The sequence below is a fragment of the Phasianus colchicus genome, chromosome 6 (genome assembly GCF_987193195.1).
Source record: "Phasianus colchicus chromosome 6, bPhaCol1.hap1.1, whole genome shotgun sequence".
In the NCBI taxonomy this organism is placed as follows: Eukaryota; Metazoa; Chordata; class Aves; order Galliformes; family Phasianidae; genus Phasianus; species Phasianus colchicus.
In genome coordinates this window covers 47,149,803-47,174,080 of record NC_143441.1, presented here as the reverse complement: position 1 = coordinate 47,174,080, position 24,278 = coordinate 47,149,803, and the positions used below count along the sequence as shown (strand labels likewise).

The following is a 24,278-nucleotide window of genomic DNA, read 5'->3' as shown; positions in this document are numbered from 1 at the left end:
TTCTTTTTGTACTTGTAGGCAACACAATGAGTCAGAACAGGAAACTGATGCAGCTGAAAAGCAAACAGACCAAGAGAAAAGACTGGGCTTTATCCAGATCAGTTCCTGATCCAGCTCTGCCTGCAGTGGGGCTGGCACAAGAAATGCCAAGGGCAGCAGTGGCAGCAGGACCATGCCTCTGGAAACAGCCTGCTTTAATATTCACTTAGATCAATGATGAGAACAGTGTTGTTCACTGTGAACTGCTGCAGCAGTATACAAACCAGCAGATATTTTCAGCAATCCTCGATAATACCTCTCTCTACAAACTCTACCTGCTGTTTTACAAAAGGATTACCAGGTAAAGGTAGGGAAAATCTGTCTTTCAAAGCAGCTGTAATTCCCACCAAGATGATACTACATGCTGTAACATTTCAGTATCTGTTTGTTATGGCTGCTCTGCTGCCACAGGAGGTTTCTATTAACTATATCCTAGGGATTTGTCTAGATTAGTACTTGAATGTTTGGTATCAGAGTGTGCCAGGTAACCCATTTGAACTGTTTGAGTTGCAGTGAGTATCTACTTTGTATGCTAAATATTACTAAGGAAAATAAACGTTATATCAATTTTGAAGAAAAATATATGCAAAGTCAAAATTGCCTGAAAGCTTTTTTTTTTTTTTTGCCATGTTTCAGGTTTTATAGGAGCATTATTTAAGCCAAAAAAGCGAGCACGTGACATAACACTGATAGAGAAGCTTAATTAAGAAGTGCCAGCAATCTTTATGGAGGCAAAGAAATAACTCAAGGTTTATACAGTGGAAAAAGTTACAAAAAGGCTGATGTGACAAAAGAGGTTTGGAGTTCTTGGTAGGAATGCATCCACTGGGATGGGGATCAGTGGCAGCCATCAGATCAGAGCGGCTGTTTGAGCCTCAGTTTCATCTCACCTGAGCTTGGACACAAACAGAGTAGCTTTTCCTACTGAATGAATGACCCTAGGCTGCTGCTATTGCAACCGGTGGCGAAACAGTCCTTTGTAGGCCATCATTCGTATGACTCTTTTAGACAAGAACTCAGTATACATGATTTGTGTGCTGGGCTCCAGTTGCTGCACTCAATAGATCTCTACATCTCCAGTTAATTCTGCTTGGAGTATCTGTCTCTAAGGGAAGCTGGGTGGAGGGAGCCAAGAAACTATAAACTAGTCATTAGAACTTCAATTCCGAAAGGGATAGGAGAAAAAAACACACTGATTTTAAGTTATTAGAGGAAGGGAAGATCACTGGTTACAGCCAGCATGTATGAACAACACCAAGTCAATCTCAGTCACTTTAATCACGATTTAGAAGCCTTGTGGTAGGCAGAGGCAGTGTGAGTTAATGAGACTACTGACACTATCTTGCATGACACTCTTCTAAGCAAAGCAGAGAGTCCAGATGAAACTGCTGCTAAAGGTCAGAGCCATACTCACAAGGAAGGCAGTAACATTTCTTTATCTAACTGGGAGGGTTTAACAGAGGATTCCATGGGAGGCTGTGTTCTCTCTAATATTGTTCAATGTTTTCGCTGGTGACTCAATGCAAGAATAAAGAATAACCACATTTTCATGTGATCCAGTACTAAAAGAAGCTGTGCCTTTATGGATAGCCTTACAACTTAGATAATCTAGAGAATTCTTGAAATGCTTTGAAAAGTAAGATGCATGTTGGTATGGGTAAGTACAGAGCTAAACATAAGTGAGAATAACCACAAATAAAATGAGAAAAGACTGGCTTTCAACAGTCATGCAAAGAAAGGACCAAAGAATGAAGCTAAATGTCAGACAACAATGTCAAATTCATGGGAAAAAACATCACACTATCTCTTAAAATTTTATGGGTAAGGCATGGAAGTCTGTTCTACGCATTTGTTGATTAGACATCAGATAGAGTATTGGATTCAGCTTTGGGCATTGAACTCAAGAATAAACGTAGAGAATCCATGAAAAGCAACAACAGTGATATAGGAGTTGAGAAATAATGGCATGGAAAGAGTTGAAAACCTCCTCAAAAGAAGAGGACCAAAGGGAAAAGCAATCACAGGTTCCAAAATGTAATACGTTCTTGCAAGAAGGAAAGTGATAAACTATCATCTGGATCCACTGTTATGGACTAAGAAATTCTCTACTGAGCCTTTAGCAAGGAAGTCTTTACTTGGACATTGGGAGAACTTTCTGAATATGAAGTAGAGCACTGTTACTTGATTGTGCTGGGAGTGGGCTGAAGCACTGCCACAAACATATCTGTTGTTCAGTAAGAAAAGGTGTTTTCAGTTAAATTCAAGGCTGCCCATCTCCAAGCTCTGCCTGACCTTTCTCCATCATTCTGTTCTGATCACTGAAGGCAGTAACACTGCTGAGACAGATCTATGCCTGGGTGCCACCTGTTCAGCTCACGGTTCAGCAGTAAAACAGAATGCCCTTCGAAGTACTTCAAAAGGGAAAAAAAATGGCTTACCTTATAAAACCTAATGGATTGAAGAGCAACAAGAAGGAATTCCCATCTAAATGCAAATCAAGACAAACCCATTTTGAATGCAAGAGTAAACTACAAATGGTAATTTTCCCACCATTACTAGTGCTGCTTGCAATTACAGTTCTATACAACTCAAGTAGTCAAACAGCTCTTCTCCTGATGAGCTGTCAGTGAACAATTTAGATTTTTTTTCTAAATGTATGTCACAGATATGCTTATTCTGTAGCAGTCTGTTTGTGCAAAGTTAATTTTGAAAACTTACTGCTTATTTTTGGTTTAATTTACTCTGGTTTATGAAGTGGAAAGAGACAAAAAAAAATCAGGAAAAAAAAAGGGTTTCATCTGCTGGTTGCTGTAAGTTAAGCTCCCACTTGTTTTCTGCTAAAGTGTGATAACTGATACCAGTAGTCTACAATACTGAAAAGGCTGGGATCAGTGGGGCTGAGGTTAGGATCCCACTGTGGATCTGCTAACTGCACAGTGGAAAGCATGACTGTAGGATGGCTGTCTGAGTGCCCATGGTGTGATGAGAGAACAGAGTCAGTCTCAGTGCAGAGTTCTGGTCCTGGTTCTGATGCAGGGTCCTCCTTACGTCAAAGATGTTGGAGTAAACAGAGCAGCTGTGCAGGTAGTGTAGTTTCTACCATTTATTCTAAGGAATCTGTGTTCCAGCACCAAAGAAACTAGTAAGGAGGGGGATGCCTCATACAAAATGCTGGATTCAAGTTTTTTCTTCCTGTATCTGGAAGAAATGCAGTAAGATTTGCTCTAGTCTCAGAAGGCTTTTGAGATATTAAATAGATGCTGTAGTCATTCCAGTGTAGTGTGTATAAATGAAGATAGTGACAACACAGAGATTACAACATGCTTAGATCAGTAATAAAATCCCTACAATGCTTGGCACTAAAAATGCACTCAGCATTCTTATTTTATCCTCCCCAACTTAATCCTGACTTGTGGCAGCTCTGTCCCTAATCTACAGGGCCCCAAATGAATTGAGAGACAGCTATCCTGCAGCACATTTGAAAGTGATGGGGCAAGTTATGCCTGTTCTCTATGTCTTTCTGTTATTGCATAGTGACATTAAAGATGACTCTAGTGGTTTCTTTTTACAACAGCTCTAAAAGACTTTGCCACTCAAGCCAGAAAGGTTTTTTCCTTCAACCCAATGCCATCAGAATAGGAATCCATCAGTAGTCCTAACGAGGAGCCTGTTGGCATGGAATACAGATTAACTATGTATTGCTTTTACATTTCATAGGTAGTAACTTGCCTTTGAACTGAATCTGTATCCTCACACGTAGCAGAAGGTATAACATTAATTACTTCACAGAGTTAATTATTACTGATCAGCAGTCCCTGTTGGGGATCTTTAGTAGGTTGAACGAATAACATAACTGGAGCAACAATAAAATTTAGCCTTAAAAAAAGAAAAGAGTACAGAAGCACATTCAGCACCAGGAAAGATGTTGAAATAAACCCTGTGCATTTATAGCAAATCTTCACTGCAATTACAGCACGGAGTGTTGAAATCCTATTATCCCAAAGGCATACAAACTGAACGTGGAGTGATTTTGCATTTTTAGTGGAAAGCCCTACCTAAATATTTCTGTATGGGATGATCCCAGAGAGTTCTGCCACCGACCGGGTTGAGAAACAAGTTTACGAAACCTCTTTTGATTTAACATCAGAAACGAAGAACCTGTCCCATGTGAACACTGCCCTACAACACTGCTGCTTTGTTTGAGAAGAAGAATTGTGTACCCGTGACACAAGAGTTAAGTGATTCTGAAAGCATAAACTTCAAAGGAAGTAAACAAGCAAGTGGGAGTCCAGATCGCCAGTTAACCACTCAATGAGAAATACAAGTGGAGAAGAGGTGGCCCCCGTTTGCACAACCTCTTATCTCTGGTGGTATTTCTGTCTCACTCTGCAGCTCTGATAGAGTCTTGAGTCTGGGATATCAAAGGAGCCTTCTCCAACTCAGGCTTTGCGGGCACCATTAATTCCTTAGCTCATGCCTGTAGAATATAGGTGGAGACTGACTCGGTATTATTAGCATGAGATGTTAGTAAGCAAACAGCACGACAATTAACATGCTGTCCTTTTTAACACAAAATGAAAAACAAAGAACGTTCCATACTTGGGAGGGGCTGATTAGAGCTTGGTTAGAATACTGATGTCCCAAATAGTGCTATTTCTGCAAACACGAAGATGCCACTTAGCAGCTTGAAGTATTCTAGAGTTCTTTAGTATTTTGTCTCAAATGTTTGCTATCATACATGCTTGAAAAGAAATACTTCTCTTTGAAATAGGACCTCTCTCTTACCTCACTGGCTGAGGGAAACGAGAAATTATTGTAGTAGTAATCCGGCAATAAGCATGATTAAAGTAGAAATATCTGGTTGTGACAAACGTACTGGGTTTTGTTTTTTGTTTGTTTGATGAAGCTAAATCACTGATAAAAAGCAGGTAAGCATTGACTGATTTGAAGTGGATGGAGGAATAAGTGTGAGCCTGCATTTACCCGACGCTTCCTACACAGGATTAGTTGTGTTAGTTAAAGTGAAGCATTTAGGTAAGTACTGTTGTTGGATGGAGGCCAGAGTCCTGCATGATGCTCCACAGAGCACAGGCCGCTGAGGATAACAAATTAAAAAAAAAAAATACTAAGAGGCAAACCTGATTTGTATGAACATTTACTATACACCATTTCTTCATCTTAGTGTGGTGTTTCAAAGCCTTGCTCATGGGTGGTGGCTCCACTCTGCAAACACTGCACCAGCTTTCAGTCGTGGTGTTTTTTAAACCTAGAATTAAATAGTTTTTCCCTAATCAAGCCTGAGGAGAACTGATGCCATACTTCAGGCTTGAGTAAGACCCACAAAACTCTAGTGACCTGTTAGTGGCCTACTGTTAAAATGGCATTTCTGTGATTATCAGCAGGTCTCAAAGAATGGAAGCAGATACAGTGAGTCCAGATGGTGAGGAGATGCAGAACTGCTGCCGTGACTTACTGAAAGACAGAGGCAGGCTTCAGCTCAGGGCTGACTCACCCACAGTCTTGACAAAACTTTTAGCTACTGATATACAGCTGGGCTGAACAAATAATTGCATGGGCTGCACTGCGAAGCAGATAACTGCTGGCTAAACAAATGAGCTGTGCACTAGGCAGTCACTTTCTACAGAGCTTATCTTAACTGAGGATCTCAATCCACAGTAGGACACTGAGTATTCAGAAGCTATCTCAGAGAAGCAGGCGAGGGTAATAAAGTACATTTCAACGCAGTTTGTAAACTTCCTTCAACACAAAGCCCGTGGTTGACTTGTAATCTTCAAATTGGTCATTTTTGTGACAAAAAGCTATTCTTCAGATGGTGTTCGATCTGCATAGCTCGAGGAACCTGGCTTTCCTCTGAATTATTCCCAGATCTACTGCTGATCACTCTGGGCAAAATTGTTGTGTTCTGCTTCTCTTTTTTTTGTTATGCTTAAAAGAAATCTGCCATGACAGCATCGTGCAGTGGATATCTTCCTTCTCTCACACATGCTTTCCCTTTTGGCAGCCTATTAACTATATCATTCCATCACTTCAGGTACACTACAAGTGAAACCAGATCTTGCATGTACTGCTTCTGTGGTTTGATACCATCTGGAAGGGGCTGAAGTAAGGACTGTGTTGAGCAAGAAGCATATCAAGTGCTTCAGCTAAATGTTTTATGACTACAAACAATACCATAAAGAGATGTGGAAATACCAATAAGGCTTTTCCCTGTATTCCATGAAGCAGAACTGAAAAAAAAATTCAAATTAGTTCAATGTTAAGGACCTGAGATACACCTCCAGCTCAACACCGTGCTTACATTACTGCAGAGTTTATGCAAACGTGGATACAAACGTGTGCTGATGGTCAGGGGATGCTCACAGTGTGGACATGGTAAGCACTGGGTGTACCTGTACATAAGTTTAGATGCAGATTCAGTATTCAGCAGTCTGTGTGAGGAGACTTCTGCATTAACATAGCGTGGTATCTCCCAGCTATCAATATCATGAAAATGGACCACTTAAATTGTCATTCCAGGTAAGGAAACGGTGGGGCTATGAGCAAATCTAGTCTCTCTCAGGTCAGTAGAATAACTGTCACTAAGTTTAGTACAGTCAGAATTAAATGTAGAGAATTTGTCTACATTTTATATATATGCACTAAATTGTACATAAGCTCGCCAGAGATACTTGTTAGTTTCTGAAGCACAGTTAAGTAGCAGACTGGAAATTTAGTGTCAGTTTCAATTAAATGGAAAAAAAATGAAGTTGAATACTAAATTAAATAATGCAGTCAGTAGTTTGAGATGAAAGTGGTTTAGGAACCAAAAGCATCGTCTTTGGAAATGGAGTTTTCTGAGAGCTTTGGACCTTTGCATGAGGCACACAACCCCTGTTTGGTGCTGGATGTCACTGGCAGCCAGATGCTCCTGGAGCAGTGATGGCACTGCACAAGGGAAACTGCTGCTGGGCTGTGCCAAGAACACACTCTAACCATGGCCATTTGAATGAAGGGTTGAAGTTTCAGCTGGGTTCTCCTGAGAAGAATTCCAAGTAAGGCCTTGTGGGTGAGAGACAGCACTGGACATTCCTGAAAGAAGGGGAGCTGATTTGGCTTTGACATTTCATGGTTGTTATATTCTTTTGCAGTTTGTTTGGATGATATTTTGAGCTCTTGGGAAAAGCACACCAAGTTCAGAACAGAAGCTTGGCTATAGATCTCTAGAACAGTAAGTATTTATTTAAGGTTGCTCATGGACTTAGACAGGCATTTCAGTAATTCACGTTTTTAAAATAGTTTTATGGGTAACTGTGATTAGAAAACAGTAAAAATGAGCAAATCCAGTGCATCCAAACATAAAATTTAGAGCATACGTGTAGGAATACTAATCTGTATACAGTCTGCAGGACATTATGTCTTAGGGTAATTCTGTGAAAGCTATCAGTTCCTGAGGATGTCTGACCCATTCTAAAATAAGCTCTAAAATAAACATAGAAGTCAGAAAACCAGCCTGCTTTACAATGATTTTTTTGCATAAAGTTTGACTGCTCTGATAACCTGATAGCTTTTTGTACATTATAATACATGATTATCGTCTGCAATGGAAAAGGCTGCTGCTAAAATCTTTAAATACAATGTGCTATCTATAGTTATCTTAAGCCACTTATGTCTACGGTTCTAAGAATATCTGCTTTCTGAAGAACTTTTAAATGGATCTGTGTGACTTACGGAGGTGTTACACTGCAGTTTTTATAAATGGGAAACTGAGGCACCAGGGGACCGATGGACACAGTGATAATCATGTAAGAGATCTCCGATGGAGTGAATACATGCAGCCACCTCCCTGAGCTCCACTACTGATGCTGTGTTTTTCTCTTTGTCGAACTTTGTTTTCTGTTACAACTCTGTAACTGAAAAGAGAAAAAATCTTGAATTCAAAGAACTAAAGCAGCAACAGCCATGTTTGGGGCCATGAGGAAGAAAATCAGGAGTGAGGAAACAACCCTTTTCTTCCCAACGTGACCTCTGTATTGGTAAAATCTTGGGTAATGGAGGAACCTATTTGGTGACCTGCTTCTCTGATGTGCTTCTGTACTGTGGTGCTCAGTGCATCTTGCCATCCCTTTCTGAAGACTAGCTGCTTTTACCTGTGTCAGGAGCTGGGTGCTGAGGTGGTGCACACCATGAATATTTCCATGTAAATATGGTCCAAATGCCCACAGCTAGAGAGGCCAAACATATACCAGCAGGCAGATAGTGATCTCACAGCTGCTGCTCTCCTTGCCACTTGGCGATCAGCTATTTCCTGCTGTCACCACGACCTTTCTTCTATTCTGATTCTCATCCTCTTTCCATTATTTACTCTTTATTTAATCTCTTAGGTTTTCCCCAATTCCTTTTCCATCCTCTGTCTGTCCATCAGCTTTCATCTTTGCCTGTGCTACTCATTTATAAGTGTTTTAATAGACAATAAAAACTGTACAAAGACCTCGACTGAGCAAAATGGCCAACGTGTATATTGCTTTAAGTGCTCTGGTACTGCTGACTCCAGCCAGACCACCAATGTACTTAAAATTGACCGCACTTTTAAGTGCTTTCCTGGATCGAGGCCATCATCGCATTGACTTCAACCAAAACAGAATAGCACCTGAGATTCAGCAACATAAATACATAGCAACCTCAACCAAACTCAGCTGTAACCTTCAGATTACCTTTCTTCAATGCCTTTTGTCATTGCTAGCTATGTTATGGCTACACTTAACACCCATTCTGCAAGTACATACTGGATGTAGTGCTTAGGAACCATCCTGTTTGAGCCAATGCTTATGGTTTTAGAATTTGCCCGGCCTGTTTGCTAGATCTGGCTCTCGGACAATGAAGTCCTCAGGGCAAGAGTCATGTTTATTTCTCTGCTGAAATCATCTGTGCTCACATACCACGAAACAGCAATTAGTAACTTTCTGTTCAGAGGTACAAGGAAGAAGGATTTCTGTGTGCCACAGACAGCTGCATTGTGCAGCTATGGGCAAAAAAGCGTGCTAGAGAATAAGCTCACACACCAGAGGTGCTAACCTTGGCACTGGCAATTGTCTATAACCCTACACATGCAAGAAGGCCAACCAAGTGTCTCCATTCTGTACCTCTGCTGTCTCATCACCCTGCTGGCCTTGTGCCTCTCACCTTTTTTATGGTTTATTCAGGAGTCAGGCTCTGTGGTCCTCATGGATCCCTTCCGCAGCAGGAGATGCAGTAATTCTATCATCCTACACTCCATTACTTCACCTTTCTACACTTCAGCTTACACGCCCTGTGCTGTAGGACTTCTGTTCTTTGTTAATCATAAAACACGATTATTCATACCTCGGGCACTGCACAAATCATTACTGTCTTCCTAAAAATGTCATCCACACGGCCCTGCCCTCAGTGCCCGCTAAGAATGCTGTTGGGAACAAGCTCAAGGAATAAATATTTTGCATTCATTTCGGGAGCACAATGGAAACATTTTTCTAAGCTGCTGCCAAGATGGTATCTGGTCCTCCTCTGAGTCAGCAGCCCATGCAGCTGACTTTCAAATGGCCAAACTTGGTTGATTGTTATCTTAAAAGAAAAAGAACCATAGACACGAGCTGTGTTTCTGCAGAGCCATGTTGCTCTCCTCATGTACAGGCTGACAGCGACAGCACAATACAGATGGAAGGGAGGGTTACTCAAGATGTCCCCCTTTGATCTCCTAACTTCAGCATTTTGTTTCATCCAAACAGAGGAAGGGGTAAGGCTGTGGGGAGAAGAGAAAGGGATATTGCTGCTTTGTGTAATCTGTGACCTTTGGGAATCAGCTGGGGGTTTACATTCTGTAAAGCTCTGCTAGCTGTTAAGGATAGTGTATCTAACAATACCGAGCTAAGAGAGATGGAGATGGATGAGGAATTCATAGAGTTCCCTCCCAAGGATCCTGGCCTGTGTAGCATTTCTTCCTTTCTGTAGCTGTATTTTCCATCTAGCTGAATACATGAGAAGGAATGGTGCAACTGAGAAGTTTCAGAAATGTGCATGCAAAGCTCTCTTCTAAAAGACTTTGGTTTATATTCCCTGCTGCTTTGTGCACAAGCACACGTGGTACATCATTTTTTCCTGAGAAATAGTTGGTAAGAAACTGGCAGCAATGCTCTATTACACTGAACCTGTGCCTTAAATCAGAAATTAGGTATCAGGCTGTGATCACTAACAGAGTTCAATCTTAATAGAAGAGTAGTACCATGAGCATTACTACCATGCATAGTGCAGGACATGGGGTGATAAAGGTAACTTTGCTTTCAACTTCAAACCAGAAACTTCCCATTCAGGATTCTGGGGTCATGAGTTTGGTACCAATGTGTACCGTAGAAGAAACACACAGGTGCTCTGGTTTTAATTGTCTTAGCTACTTAGAGTCATACGAGCACTGCCAAAGCAGCTGGGAATTGATGGGACTCAGCATTTTGGCTGCTCATCCTTTCATTCTGGTCTTTCTCCTTGGGCTCTAGGACTGGCAGGAGCAGGAATCGGAGGAGTTTGTGCTGTTGAGATAAATTCAGCACAAGGTACACCCATAGGTAGCTGCATAAATTCGCTCTGCCGAAAAAGCCACAAGCAGACAGACATGCACTTCCTCAGGGCAAAGAAATTACGCAATATAAATTCTCTACATCCTATGATTGATTGCCAAGAATCCGAATGCTGCGACCAGAATACAATTACAATTACATCAGGAAACTGACATTACAGGAGGTTGTAACTGTATTTTTATCCTCCTAAAACAAATAAGTAATTCTAGAAAAAGCAAATTAACCAATATAAAATTATTAGCAAGATGCCTGTATTTTAAATGGGGATAAAAATGCCTAATGTGGTAAAAGAATAAGACTAATAGTGAGGAGGTAAAGGGACAGAACAGAATATTAGTAGAATGGGTCTCTTCATTTCCAAGTAGGTTTACTGGCTCATTTAGGTTTTACTTCCCATTGAATCTCACTATGGACTTTCAATGATGTGAAATCATTCTGCTCAGTGGAACCATCCTGACACTCTGTCAACATAGATAAAACAAATCAGGTGGGCTCAGGACATTTTTTCCATTAATATGGTGTGTAATTGTTAAGTGATTGAATTATACATAATCACAAAGCTGTTGATTTACTAGGTTTGCAACTAATCACATGCCAACTGTTGGACAAGAATGTTCCATTTTTACATTAAATGCACTTTTACACGGACAGCAGCAGTTGCATTAGGGAGAATGTTGCAACCCAGCTGGCTTGTTGGAGCCCAGAGGATCTACTAGAGAACATCTCCCAGAAGGAGTGCTGGTATTAAAGCTCTTAGAACTAGTCTGAACACAGCAACACTGCCAGAGCTTTCTCACTGGTAAATGACAGCCTTGCTGGCTCTGGGTTCCACGATCAGTTTACTGTGGTATAAATCAAAGCTGAATCAGAGTAATGCTTTGGCACTCATTTACTTCCTTAAACCACACGAATGCTGAAAGAGAGAGTTGTTGCACATTTGCAGACTGGATTCCATTTCTCCCAGCCTGTGGGGTTTTTTGTTGTTGTTTCTTTTTGGGTTTTTTTGGTTTGTTTTTTTTTAAGACATCATCAGAATCAAAGAGCATTTTCAGTTCTGTTCATCAGATTTAAATCTCTTTTATCAGCCAGGCTGATCACGGCGCTCTGATAGGTGCCATGGCTTTTTGGAGAGAGCCAGATGGGAGGACCTGCTGCACATATCCTGGTTCCCAGGCTGCCTGCCAGCAGCAGGGTGTGATGTAAGAGTCTTTCACGCCAAACAAGTTAACAGCCCTGTTTTTGAGTTTACTACATTCTGGCTGAGAAACAGCACGAATAGCCTCGCAGGGAAATGCTGCTGCTGAACAAGCAGGTAGCTGCAGAAACCATTTTCTCTTTACCTCTGTGTTTCTGCCACTGGAAGGGAGAGGCCTGGCTGCAGACTGTTCCAGGAGCTGAGCAGCACTGACTTGTAAAATGGATGCCAACTGTATCTTCCAGTTTCTCCTGCGTCCTACATGTGTGGCTTGAAGAGGATGTGCTGACACAAGCTCGTTGTATGTGTCAGGCTGTCTTCTGCATGAGATGCTCTCTTCTTAAGAAATTTCTGGGAAATTATTAGGCTCGGAAGTTGGTTAGAGAGCAGTGGTTCACCATGTGGAAGAGGCTGTTTGGAAGTATGTTCTGCTTTTGTCCCTTCTGAGCACAGGGAGCCCTGCTCCTGTTTTCACCACAAGAGAGCTCAGTTTGGAGCGGGCATCTTACACTGGCCATGATTCCTCATGCAGAGAAAGAGGAAACTCATAAAGGCCAGGAAATGATGTACCACAAAAATGCATGTGTTTGCAGGAGGCAGAATACTGCTATTTTCATGGTGCCTTACGTGTCAGTGGAAGAAGAGAGGACAAAGTGGGAAGGTGTTTATTCAGAGATGAATGCTTACTTTGGATATACTCTGAGTATATAGATGGAGGAGCTTGTTGGGATGGAGCCCTCTTAGGATTGTAAGTCCCTATTTAACTTGAAAACCTTTCAGAGCTCCATTGGAACCTTTCAGTGGCTCCATTCACTTAGGTGGGTCTGAGCATAGGCATGGCTGTTCATGGTATTAACTACTGAAGGAAGCTGAAGTCTTCACAGCAGCTGAGCATTGTGTTTTATGGGGACTGCAGGTATGAAACAAGGCAGCTTTCTAGCACGGAATTGGATCTGCCACATGAAAATACTGGTGCAAATGGGCTGTCAGATTTCACAGGGCCGGTCAGGGGGTGAGGACTTGCTCAGACTCTGAGATTTATGTTCACTTGAAGGGTTTCTGTACATATGATACACTGGAAAATGCAAGTAAGTACTCGGATGTGAAAACAAACAAGCAAACCACGAAGCAAAAAGCAAATGATTGTTTTGATATTCTGATATAGAGCCCTTGCTGAGCTCACGTAGTTTGGAGGAGGGGGTGTGGAGGGAATGGCTGAAGATGGTTGATGGTAGTTTTGCCATGAAATGATTCAGTGATTCTCATACTTGGGTTCATTACTATGAGAGTGGTGAGGTGCTGGAACAGCTGCCCAGAGAGCCTGTGGATGCCCCATCCCTGGAGGTGTTCAAGGCAAGGTTGGATGGGGCCCTGGGCAGCCTGGTCTACTATTAAATGTGGAGGTTGGTGGCCCTGCATGTGGCAGGAGGGTTGGAGCTTCATGATCCTTGAGGTCCCTTCCAACCCAGGCCATTCTGTGATACTGAGGATACAAACACACTGAGCTCAACACACTGCATTCCTCTTCAAAACAGGGCAAAGCGGAAACAGGGAAAACGTGTTGGTTACTGAATTTGCAACCTCTCTGCATTCCTTTCATGGTTAGTAATGTCGCATTAGAGGGGAGTTATCATTCACCACTTAACAGCCTGAAGGTTACACAGTCCAAACAACACAAGGCCGAAGTACAAAGTCATGAACTGTGCAGCAAAAAATCGAGTCGCTCCTTCCCTATTTCATGTGGGGCACGCTAATCTTTTGGAGCAGCTTTGATCTCTTATCAGCTGATTTCTCATTCTAAGCTCCTAACCCAACCACCAGGAACACCTGCACAGCCATTGGGACGCCCATGAGAGCTGCTGCCATGGCCTGTCCCACCTCACACATCTGCTCTGGGCCCCCAACAGAAACACAGTGGTCAGAAAAGCAGCACCCAGAGTCCCTCAGTTGTGAGTGGGGCAGAGTGCTGACCAACCCTCTGAAGAACTGATTTATCCTCTCTGAGATACAGAGACAACCAACGTAAGCAGCTCAGATAGGTTTCTAAAGTTAGGCAGGATAAATCCAGGCCTGAGTGATTATCGCAGGCACATTTAGCATGGGGTTATCTGCTGAGCTCCATGCACTGCATTGAGATGCTCCCTGTAGAAGCAGTGTCTCCCTCTGTCAAGGACTGTCTCCTGCTTTTTATTCCCCTTATCAGAATAGAAGGGTTAAAAATCATAGCCAGATACGCACTGAGTGCTACCAAAACACAAAAGTGCTGATTACATCTGCTGGGAAACAAATATCTTAATTCTTCTCTGTTTTTTAGCAGATTTAACCATTCTGTGCCACAGCCTCAGACGTATAAAATGCAAGTACACAATCAGCTTCAAATGCAGGTGAATGTAAAAATGGGCTAAGATGAGTTCCAAGCCCTGGTGCTACACATTCCTATACTCATCCATTGGTTCATTTGTTGGGTTTTTTTCAGCAGTACTTCCAGCTCTGGCTCTAAGAGTTCCTCTTTGCTATTGCAGTGTATTCCACGGTCATGAATCATTGATAATAGTTTTAGGACCACACACATTATCATCACTAATTAAACAATGTAATGAGATTTGAGTTGACAGAGCCCTTGTAGATAAGAGTCAACTTCTCCTTTCAATTGTCAACATAAGAGCTGCTCTGTCATTAAACTGAACTCATCCTATAATTTATAATGCTTTTAAGATTTTGGGAATCATGCCAAGAAAGAGCAATCTATGTAAGCAAGGAATGGACCTCGATCTGTTTATGACATCTTCACCGGGAAAATAAGTATTTAACCCATGACTCAGAATAACTGAAATGTCTGAAATGCAGTATTCAGGGTGTTGTCACATTTATAAGGGAACACGAAGGGAAATAACTTGGTGAAATGAAAACCTAACGATTCACTGCCGCCCTGCACACTCACTCTTATAAATGAGATAGATATAAAACAAAGAGTACAAAAGCAAAGTGTACAAAACAAAGAAAGTCAGGTGTTGTACATCCTATGTATCTTATATATGTTTTTCTGCATCTGTTGAATAGGAGATAACTGAGTACAATATATTGAGTTTCCATCTATCTTGTACAGACACAGAACCACAACAGCTGATAAATACTTGCCAAGAATTCTGTTTTTTTATTGTCCCAAGCAGCAAATCATTAAAAACAAATAAAAAATAAGATCTGTCACTGTTCTAGCAGATACAACAGACCCCTGGGTAGCAGCTGAACAGAAACCATATTCAGACGCCAAGGATATGACCAACAGACTGAAGCCTACCACAAGCATTCCTGTGTCCTGCAAGCCCCTGAATTTCATAACTTGTGCATCCCAAGCCTGCTCCTTACATGGAAAGGAGGAAGGTTACTGCTGGAGTTTCTAAATATGAGTGTAAGATTGGTATTATTCAATATTTTTAATTCTTTTGCCTAGTGGAAGAACAGGAAGGTGTTTATTTTGAAAGGAGTCTGGCTTCCTTAGTCTAGAATAACAAAGCTGGCTTTGGATACAACAGGACATAATGAGCAATGAGTGAAAATGTCTATTATTTATAAGAGCAAATGGTCACAGCACCCAGACACATACGGTGTAATGGCTGCGGCCACTCCTGTGGAGGTGCTGGACATAAAGGAAGAAATGTGGGACTGCTGGCTTAGCATATCCAGAAGACAGAGGAGTGCAGAAGAAGAGAACAGTGATTACTGTGAGGCTGAAGCTAGCCAGAGGAGGGGGGGAAGGCAAAGACATGCAGTGCAGATGTTGCAGAGGAGAATATCAGAGGTTGGAATTCACATTTTCCTGGAACTGCTGAGTTCCTGCATTCCCAGGAGCTAAAGAAACCACTCCTACAAAGACACTGCTACTACCTGGGGTCTGCTTAAATACCCAGGTAGTTCCACCCTTCTGTACTGTGAGCTGGGGCAGACAGCGTCACAGCAACCGGTGCCATTAGACAGCAGTTGTCCCAGTGATCTCAGACTCCTGAGGCAGCAGGAACTCAAAACCCTGCAGCTCACGCTGTGAATTTCTTTTTGATCTGCTCTCCTTGGCTGCTAGCCTTCTCATCTGCTCCTTTCAAGGGAGATAAAAGGCAGTCCTAAATAAAATTGTATCCTTCTCTAAAGTGGCATCTCAGCAATGCGTGCAGAACTGTGTAGCCACTGCAAAGCTCATTTGAGCTCAATGCAAGAACTGATTGCTATTTGGTTAACTCACAAGAAGAGCTCCCACCTCTGGATTCCTAATGCCTTGCCAGCTGAATGCTGAGAGCTGAAACAAGCCTGGTGTGTAAGGCACATGAAATTGCTCTCATTCCGTTCCACAGGATGGATGCACCAGCTCTAGCTCGTAGTATGAGAAACAACTTTACACACACCACTGTACATTTCCCGGTGGAGAAGTGGACACAAGCTCTACTTACTGGTTTTGAGGTAGCACAGGGAGATGGTGTCATTATAGGAGGCTTGGCTGCACTTTGGGATGGAGGCAAAGAAAATCTCTGCCCTGTGTCCGGAGGAGAAGAACAGTGAATCCGTGTTTCTAGTCTCTCAGGCTCATGCTTATAGGATTCAAGAGGAAACGTGGGCTGCTTGGTCACTTGTGTTGGGGTAGATGGAGAAGAGGAGAGGCCAGAGGCTGTAAAAAAGAATAATTACTAACGATCAGAAGAGAAGCAGGCAGAAATCTCATCTTTACAGTAAACCTATATATATTTTTATCACCTTTCCCAGGCTAAAAGCATATATCTCACCCTTATTTATAATAGGGGATTAAAACTCTGTGAATTGTTTGGCTGCTTGAACTGTCTGAGCCATTGTCCAGGGAGGTGTATTTGCAAGATGAGAGAGTTCTATTAACCTCCCATCTATTTCCTTACTTCTAAAACGATCTTCAGCACTGGTGTCACTTTCTTGTTGCTATTTTAATGCTTCTGTGAATCTCAGGATTACCTCTATCTCATGGCAAATGGCTCAAGAGCTTGAACGCATACTTTTGCTTCATTTTGATGATTCTGTCTCAGCCAGCAGTTAGAACAAAACTAGCAGGAGAGGCAAAAAGAAATGGGGGGTATATCCCGTGAGCTTCAGCACACTTTCTGTAGGGCTCCCAGCAATGCCTTCCTACAAACTAGATTTGTTTTCAGCAACCTTTGAGGGGAAAGATTATTTTTCTCTTGTGCTGAGAATCAGTATGAGCAGCAGATCATTTGTCCTGTGAGCATCCTGCTTTTGTTTGACACACATATCTACCCCAGCTGTATTTTAGGTTGTGTTCTTAGGGCAGTTCTGAGTTGTGATCAAACAGATCATTTAAGCTGTACTCATTATCCATTTAAGAACAAACATCCATATCCAATGAGAAAATTCATTACAACATCTGTGTTTCTTATTACATCTATGTGTTTGTCAGCAAACAAAGGAAGATTCTTTTATGCCAGCATAAATCAGAGCAGATTTAAAGGCGTAAAAACTAAAGCTGGACAGAGCTTCAGATTTTGAAGTGGGCTATGGGCACCTATGTGCCCTCTGAGTTGGGTTCACTTCTTGTGCTCCCAGAGATCTGTGTAAATAACCAATGAGCCCACAGGGGACTCAAGTCCATCAAAAAGGAGCAGACAGATAGCTTCTAATAAGCAGGAAACCCTGAGCCATCCAAACAAAACTTCAAAAGATGACAAGGCATCTCCAAGGCAAATTCAGTTTGCCTTCTTAGTGTGAGCTTTCATGGTTCTACCAGAGATTTCTGCACACCTCTGTTCCAAGGCTTTGCACTGGTGCAAACACAGCCTCCACTGGTCCTCACTCACAACCCAGGGCAAAGTGTATTAGTACAACTCCCTTGGTGCTCCAACACTTCTGCAATCAAATGCCTGCAGAACCACGAGCACTGGTTGAATGAACCCTTGGGAAGGTTTATATCCTGTCTTGCATTGACCTCAAAGGGTGTTCATTACTTCTCAGTGTCCCCATCCTGCCTCACAAACAACATTTATAGAGAATACTTTGTGTTTTGGGAATGTAAATGATAAAGCTCAGAAGTAACTGCTGATCATGGAGCTGTCTTTTGGAATTGCAGCTGCCCACTGAGGCTATGTGTTTCATTAGAGCTCTGCCAACCAAGCAGTTATCAGACATGCAATGGAGATGGGTGTTTCAGGCATTGCTGCACGTAGGCATGCCACAGGGAGGGGCAAGGAGAATGACCCCAGTGTTTGGGATGCCCTCAGCACTGCTGATTTTAGCGAGATTGGAGCGTGTGCCATTTGCTGAAGGACTAAAAGGATAGTTTTTGCTTGCAGATAGAGATGAATAGTTTTGGGAAGACGCTCTGATCTTCAGCGTTTTTACGGGTGTACAAATGTTTCCTGAGCACTCAGGGGTTTGAGGTGGATGGTAGCTGTAATTGATGCAAATATAAAACCACTAAAAGGGAGAAAAACACCATTAGATCTTAAATTCTTACTGCTGGAAAGCGTTCACTGTGTGCTAATGTATCAGCAAGTCTACAAACGATTTCCAGGATTAACAATCTTTGCCAAAAGTGTTATTACCAGGCATAAGGGAAGCTGACAGGGCTGCCATACAAGTGGAGAGGACAGGTAAAGGGCACAGGAAGATGTGGATGAAAGGAGACCACAGAAGTAACATTGCTCACATCCCATGAAAACTATTGTAAATGTGTGACGGCACAGGCTGTAAAGTTCCTTGCAGACAGCGTGCATTTTATAAGAACAGCCCATGATGGTGAGCCTCCTCTTGGGAAACTTGACATGAGTTTTTATAGATGATGAGTGTCTGTGGCTCCAGAAACTTTACTGGGAGCACTTTGATCCCTAGAACAGTCTCTGCCTCCTGGGATCTTAACACAGAAGAACTCAAAGCAAGGCACACCCTGACACACTTCAACTTCACCTTTTCTGTGACTATTTCCACACAGAGGTGGAGAGAAAATCATCATTGTTTTGGAAGGTATTGGATTAAATTGTGTGTTAGACTTTTCAATGTTTGCCATTTAAAAGCTCACCTCGTAGCATTATTGTGGTACCTGTTTTATTCACGTTTCTGTACTGCTGAGGTTGAAGGAAACAATATGTAATTTTATGATCATTAAAACAAAAGGCTTTGCTGCTATGCTGCAGCTCAATGTCTGAATTATAGAAAAACAGAATGGCCTGGGTTGAAAGGACCACAACGATCACATAGTTTCAACCCCCTGCTATGTGCAGGGTCACCAACCAGCAGACCAGGCTGCCCAGAGCCACATCCAGCCTGGATCCAAAACCCTATAAAGAATTTTATGAAAATCTGTGACATTAAAGATGGAAAATCTCCAACAAACCCCCGAGAGAAAATCACTTCAGGAGTAACAGAACTTTGCGTTAACAGAATCCTATTGAACTGCCATCTAAACAGATGGAATAGATGTAAATATACAGGTATGTGTGCGTGCAGTCGCTGTGCTGATCTACTACAGCAGAAATGGATCGAGGAGATGAGATGCAGCTCATATCCCATGTTAAACAATTAGGCATTAAAAAGCAGCCACCATTTCTAGACTTCTCTATAACGAAGCTGAAAAATTCAGTACAGATGAGGATTTCTGAGAAGAAAGAGTCTTTGAAGCTGCCTGCAAACTCAGCTGCTGCTGATAATGAGATGAACTCTTATGGCACATAATTATCTCTAATGCTAATGTTTCTTTCATCAGACAATGAAATGCATAATCAAGTGTGGTATTTTCATGTCGGCAAACTAAATAGCTCTTCTTTTTTTTTTCCATTAGATTAATAAAAGAGTTCTAGACAGGAAAATAAAGAAGGCGGCAAAATTCTGGATTAGTTATTGTATCACTGGCCAACAGAAGGCTTTGTCCTGTATTTGCTGTTGATTGCCCTAGTCCAGTTTTATCAAAGAATCACAGAGTATTCCCAGCTGGTAGGAAACCATAAGGATCACTGAGTATCTTTACTCTCATTCAAAATCTATTTGTGAGACTGTAACAACTCCAAATAGCACCAGTCTTACTTTTGATCAAAATGGGGCAATTTCCAGTTGTCCTTTCCCTGTGACAGGGTTGCCTGCAGCAATGGCCCAACATTCAGTTCTATGCCTGCATTTGCACAGCTCCAGCTTGGATCTCACCCACATCACATGTTGGATAGAAGAGCCTCCAGAAAACACCACTGTAACAGCAGAGCCCACAGCTTTGGCCCAAGATAGCATTTGTTAGTCACACACATACCAAAATAACACTGCTACCACTTGTTTCGTTAGATATGTGCAACTATTTCCTTTAAATAAAGCCCTTATTTTGCATGGTGTTAAAATCTCCACCCACCTACTGGGTGAATTCTGATGCAAACCAGCCTTCCAGCAAGGTATAACAGCAAAGGATAAATGCTGAATGGCTGTTTGTGGACTCCTAAGAGAAGGGTGGCCATCCTCCTGTGTCCCTGGGTGAGGCCCACAATTAGCACTGTCACCTGCACATCATGCCTGACCTGGCAGGATGCAGTTGGTGGCTCCGGGCAGGATGCTCACAGCCCAGGGGCTCTGCCAAAGTCTCCCTTTCATTTATCAGCTGTGCTATGCCTCGTTGTGCACAAAGCTCTGATCCACCCCTCTCCTGAAAGAAACACTGCCCAATGGGCCTCCAGAGCCATCTGCCCACACACTGCACTGAAAAGGGTGGGCTTGGGTACCCTGCAGAGCTGTTCTCCCCTGTCCAGTGGCCAAAGAAAACAGCTAGAAACCAGCTGCCAAACATCCCATTTGCATTGATGTGTTAAAGATGAAGTTGTTAAAGCTGCTGAAAGTTACGGGCAGTGTCAAACAAAACAATGTGGCAGTGTAATCATCCTGATGGATGAAAAACTTAACATGAGCCAGCAGTGTGCCTTGCAGCTCGGAAAGCAAACGGTATCCTGGGCTCCATCAGAAGCCAGCAGGGACAGGGAGGTGATTGTCCCCCTCTACTCTGCTCTTGTGAGGCCCCATCTGGAGTACTGCGTCCAAGTCTGGAATCCCCAGTACAAGAAAGACAGAGAGCTGTTGGAGAGGGTCCAGAGGAGGGCCACAAAGATGATCAGAGGACTGGAGCACCTCCCCTATGAGGACAGGCTGAGGGAGCTGGGCTTGTTCAGCCTGGAGAAAAGAAGGCTGCAGGGTCACCTCATTGCAGCCTTTCAGTACCTAAAGGGAGCCTACAAACAGGAGGGGAATCAACTCTTTGAAAGGGTAGATAACTGCAGGACAAGGGGAAATGGTTTGAAGTTGAGGGAGGGAAGATTTAGGTTGGATGTCAGGGGGAAGTTCTTTACAGAGAGAGTGGTAAGGTGCTGGAACAGCTGCCCAGAGAGGTTGTGGATGCCCCATCCCTGGAGGTGTTCGAGGCCAGGTTGGATGGGGCCCTGGGCAGCCTGGTCTAGTATTAAATGGGGAGGTTGGTAGCCCTGCCTGTGGCAGGGGGGTTGGAGATTCATGATCCTTGAGGTCCCTTCCAACCCTGGCCATTCTGTGATTCTGTGATTTAAATCCTAGGAATCACGCTTCAGTTTTCTCGTGTCCTGTATCTGAGCAAGCAGATGAAGCAGATAACATTGCTGCTACAGTAGCTTTCCACGTTTATATATAGGGTGAATTCATGTATCACTTAGACTGAAACTTCTCAAGAAAAAAAAAAGAAAAGAAAAAGAAAAAGGAAAAGGAAAAAAACAGGGGAGTTTCCATTTGCAGTGGCTCCAAGTGACACTTTTTGTCTGGTTCCTTCCCAGGACAGCACTGGCCTTCCATTTGCATTCCCCAGCTGGCAGCAGCACAGAGAAGCAGGCAGACTGTGGCTGCTGAATTTTAAGTAGCCAGAAGCAGCAGTGGATCTGCGCTGAGCCTGCTGCTCGTTAGGCTGATTCACTCTTCAGACACAATAGCGCGTTAATTCTGACACATAAGCAAATCGATGCAAATTATGTGAAATGAAGCTTAATGCCACTTAGTGACAGTAAAACTAGGAAGCTCGAAGCAGGTAAGTGGCTACTGGCTGTTCTCATTCACGTGGTGCTGGTGATATTGACTCCAAATGTTGTACAACATGCTAGTTAATAGCAAAAAAAGTGCTCTTAATAGTTAATGTATCCTGAAACATAACTGATAGCGCCCAGGAAGCTTTTCAGTTTCTTTTCATGATCCAAACCAGATGACTTATAGGTGGTTGCCAAGCCATGCAAATAAGCCACGTGCAATAGCTGACCCTTATCAGCACCGTGATAACGCTGGAGGAAAGCCTGCACTGCCCTCCCAGCTGGTGTCAGAGCATCGGGCAGGCACAGCACTGCATCACATGGCAGGGATTCACATGGGCACTTGTACTGTGTGCTGGTCACGGCTGGCTGCTGGGGAAACAATGCCCACTGCAGGGCTGCTTTATTTACTTAATGCACCACCTGGCATTTAAACTCTCACAGAGTACCCTGTGTTCAGCATCACAGGCTTAAATGAAATAACTTTGGGTTTTATTTTAGGATGTCGGGTCTGGCTGCTACAACAAACATCCAGCAGCTCTTTCCACATTAAACTTGGGTATCTCATCCCAGGCTTTCTTTATTGTTTTGTTTCCAGTTAAGTAGAAAGCTGTAACCTACAAATCCTTGGTGCTATTTCAGCAGCTAGCACTGTCTCCTCCATCACGTAGAAGGAGAGGCTATTGCCATCCCAGCTCTGCCCCAGCACAGCTACAGCCATCCCAGTTCTGCCCCAGCACTACCACAACCATCCCAGCTCTACCCCAGCCCCCTCCATACAGCTGCTTTGCATGGCAGAGGTCCCAGACTGCAGGGTTACCATCACTGTGCTTGTTTTGTTGCTGGTGGCACGAACTGTGTGCAGCACAACAGGTAGCACAGGCCTTGGCCTGGAGGATTTACATTTGGGCAGGTGAAGGGAAATTAAGGGAGGAGAGAAGGGAAGGGGAATGCTGAATGTACAACACATAAACACAAGTTGGGAAGTAACAGCTTGCTTGTTCTGATGCTTCATTTCATACTACAGGTTTCACACGCAGTCACTCCACTACATGTCATTTTTAAGAGCAGTTGCTTGGGGAAGCACAGAACGGTGCACGTTGTTGCTTCTGGGAAATTGAAAGAACAGATCCTGGCCTGCTGAAATCCCACTGGGTGCACAGTACAGCAGCCCTGTGTAACCAAGAGACAGAGGGGCAGTGCACATGAGGACCGCTGGGATATCTGCACACACCACTGCACACTGCAGCCCCAGCGCTGTGCCGGGGGAATACACTGCAGTGCTGCTCAGCATTAAGGAAGGTGCTCAGAATGTGCCATGTGGGGATGTCTGCAGCAGCAGAGCACACTCTTTAGGACTCAGGTCCTCGGATCTGTGCTTCACTGAATGGCTCCATTTGGGTTATCCTCAGTTTTCTGCTCTCACAGTGTGTGGCTCCAGAGCTGTACTGAAGGCATTGGAGTTACTGCTGGGTTGCAGCCTCACAGCACACTTTGCTGGTGTTTGTTCTCTGCAGTGCTTACAGGGGAGTTGGGGTGAGAGTGCTCCAGATCCTCTAGAGAATAAAGCCAAAAAGTGCCATTTCTTTGCTTTTGAAGTTCGTGTTTTTCAAAACCTCTGTTCTTCTCTTATTAAAAGAACAACAAAAGTCTCCCTCACTCCAGCTCCATTCAGAACTCAACAGGAGCCCGAGGATGGCTGCAGCCTGTGACATTCACCTCTCCCCACTGTGCCTGACTCAGGCTTCTGTCGCATCACAGCTCTCATCTTGCTAACCTGGGAATTAATCACTTTCTGCACATATGGTGCACAGGAGACAGCACGGTGCTCTCAAGCACACCTACCTGTGCCTTCTGGAGAAATGACAAATGACTTTGTAGCACTTGTCTGCTTGAAAATAGATTGCTACTGGCCTGCTCCTCTGCCTTATGCCACTTGGCAGCACAGTTGCCATTGCTTTCATTGGTACTGCAGCTGAGCTTTGGTGCAGAACGCAGCACAGCCTGGAGAGTTCCAGCAGCGCATGCTCGCAGTTTCCAGAGGGCTGGCCAGGTGATTTTCCTCTCCCGGAAATCCTTCCCCTCCTGTGTCACCCAACCCCAGCTTCACCCCGGTTCACTACTACAGCGTGCCTCCAGCACATGACAGCAGTCACATTCCTGTCTTGTTTTACTGCTCAGAGCTGTCATCCTGCTGCAATGCATCCGAAAACACCAGCAGCCAAAAGCACTCAGCGTATCCAGAGAGTGAGTACATAAGCAGCAAACTCTACAGAGCAGGGGACAGCTTCATGGCAGAGATTTCCCCCACGCAGTGGGGCAATGTGATCTATTTGATATCTACCATATCTACCATTGCTCTTTCCCTCTGCCTTTCCTCACATCAGAAGTGCCCTCGTCCCCTTG

At 43.4% G+C, this 24,278-nt stretch overlaps 1 protein-coding gene across 6 annotated transcripts in view; it reads right to left on the bottom strand.

The window, feature by feature from the left end:
* The window catches only part of PRKAG2 (protein kinase AMP-activated non-catalytic subunit gamma 2), a 189,874-nt gene that overhangs the window by 46,797 nt on the left and 118,799 nt on the right, over positions 1 to 24,278 (bottom strand). For 5 of the 6 annotated variants that reach the window (XM_031607884.2, XM_090143168.1, XM_090143167.1 and 2 more), the window contains one exon: positions 16,278 to 16,492. In XM_031607884.2, the coding sequence (XP_031463744.1) occupies positions 16,278 to 16,492 (215 nt within the window). Of the gene's footprint in view, positions 1 to 9,219; positions 9,522 to 16,277; positions 16,493 to 24,278 lie in introns of those variants that run through there. The other variant, XM_090143171.1, reaches the window with a different exon arrangement.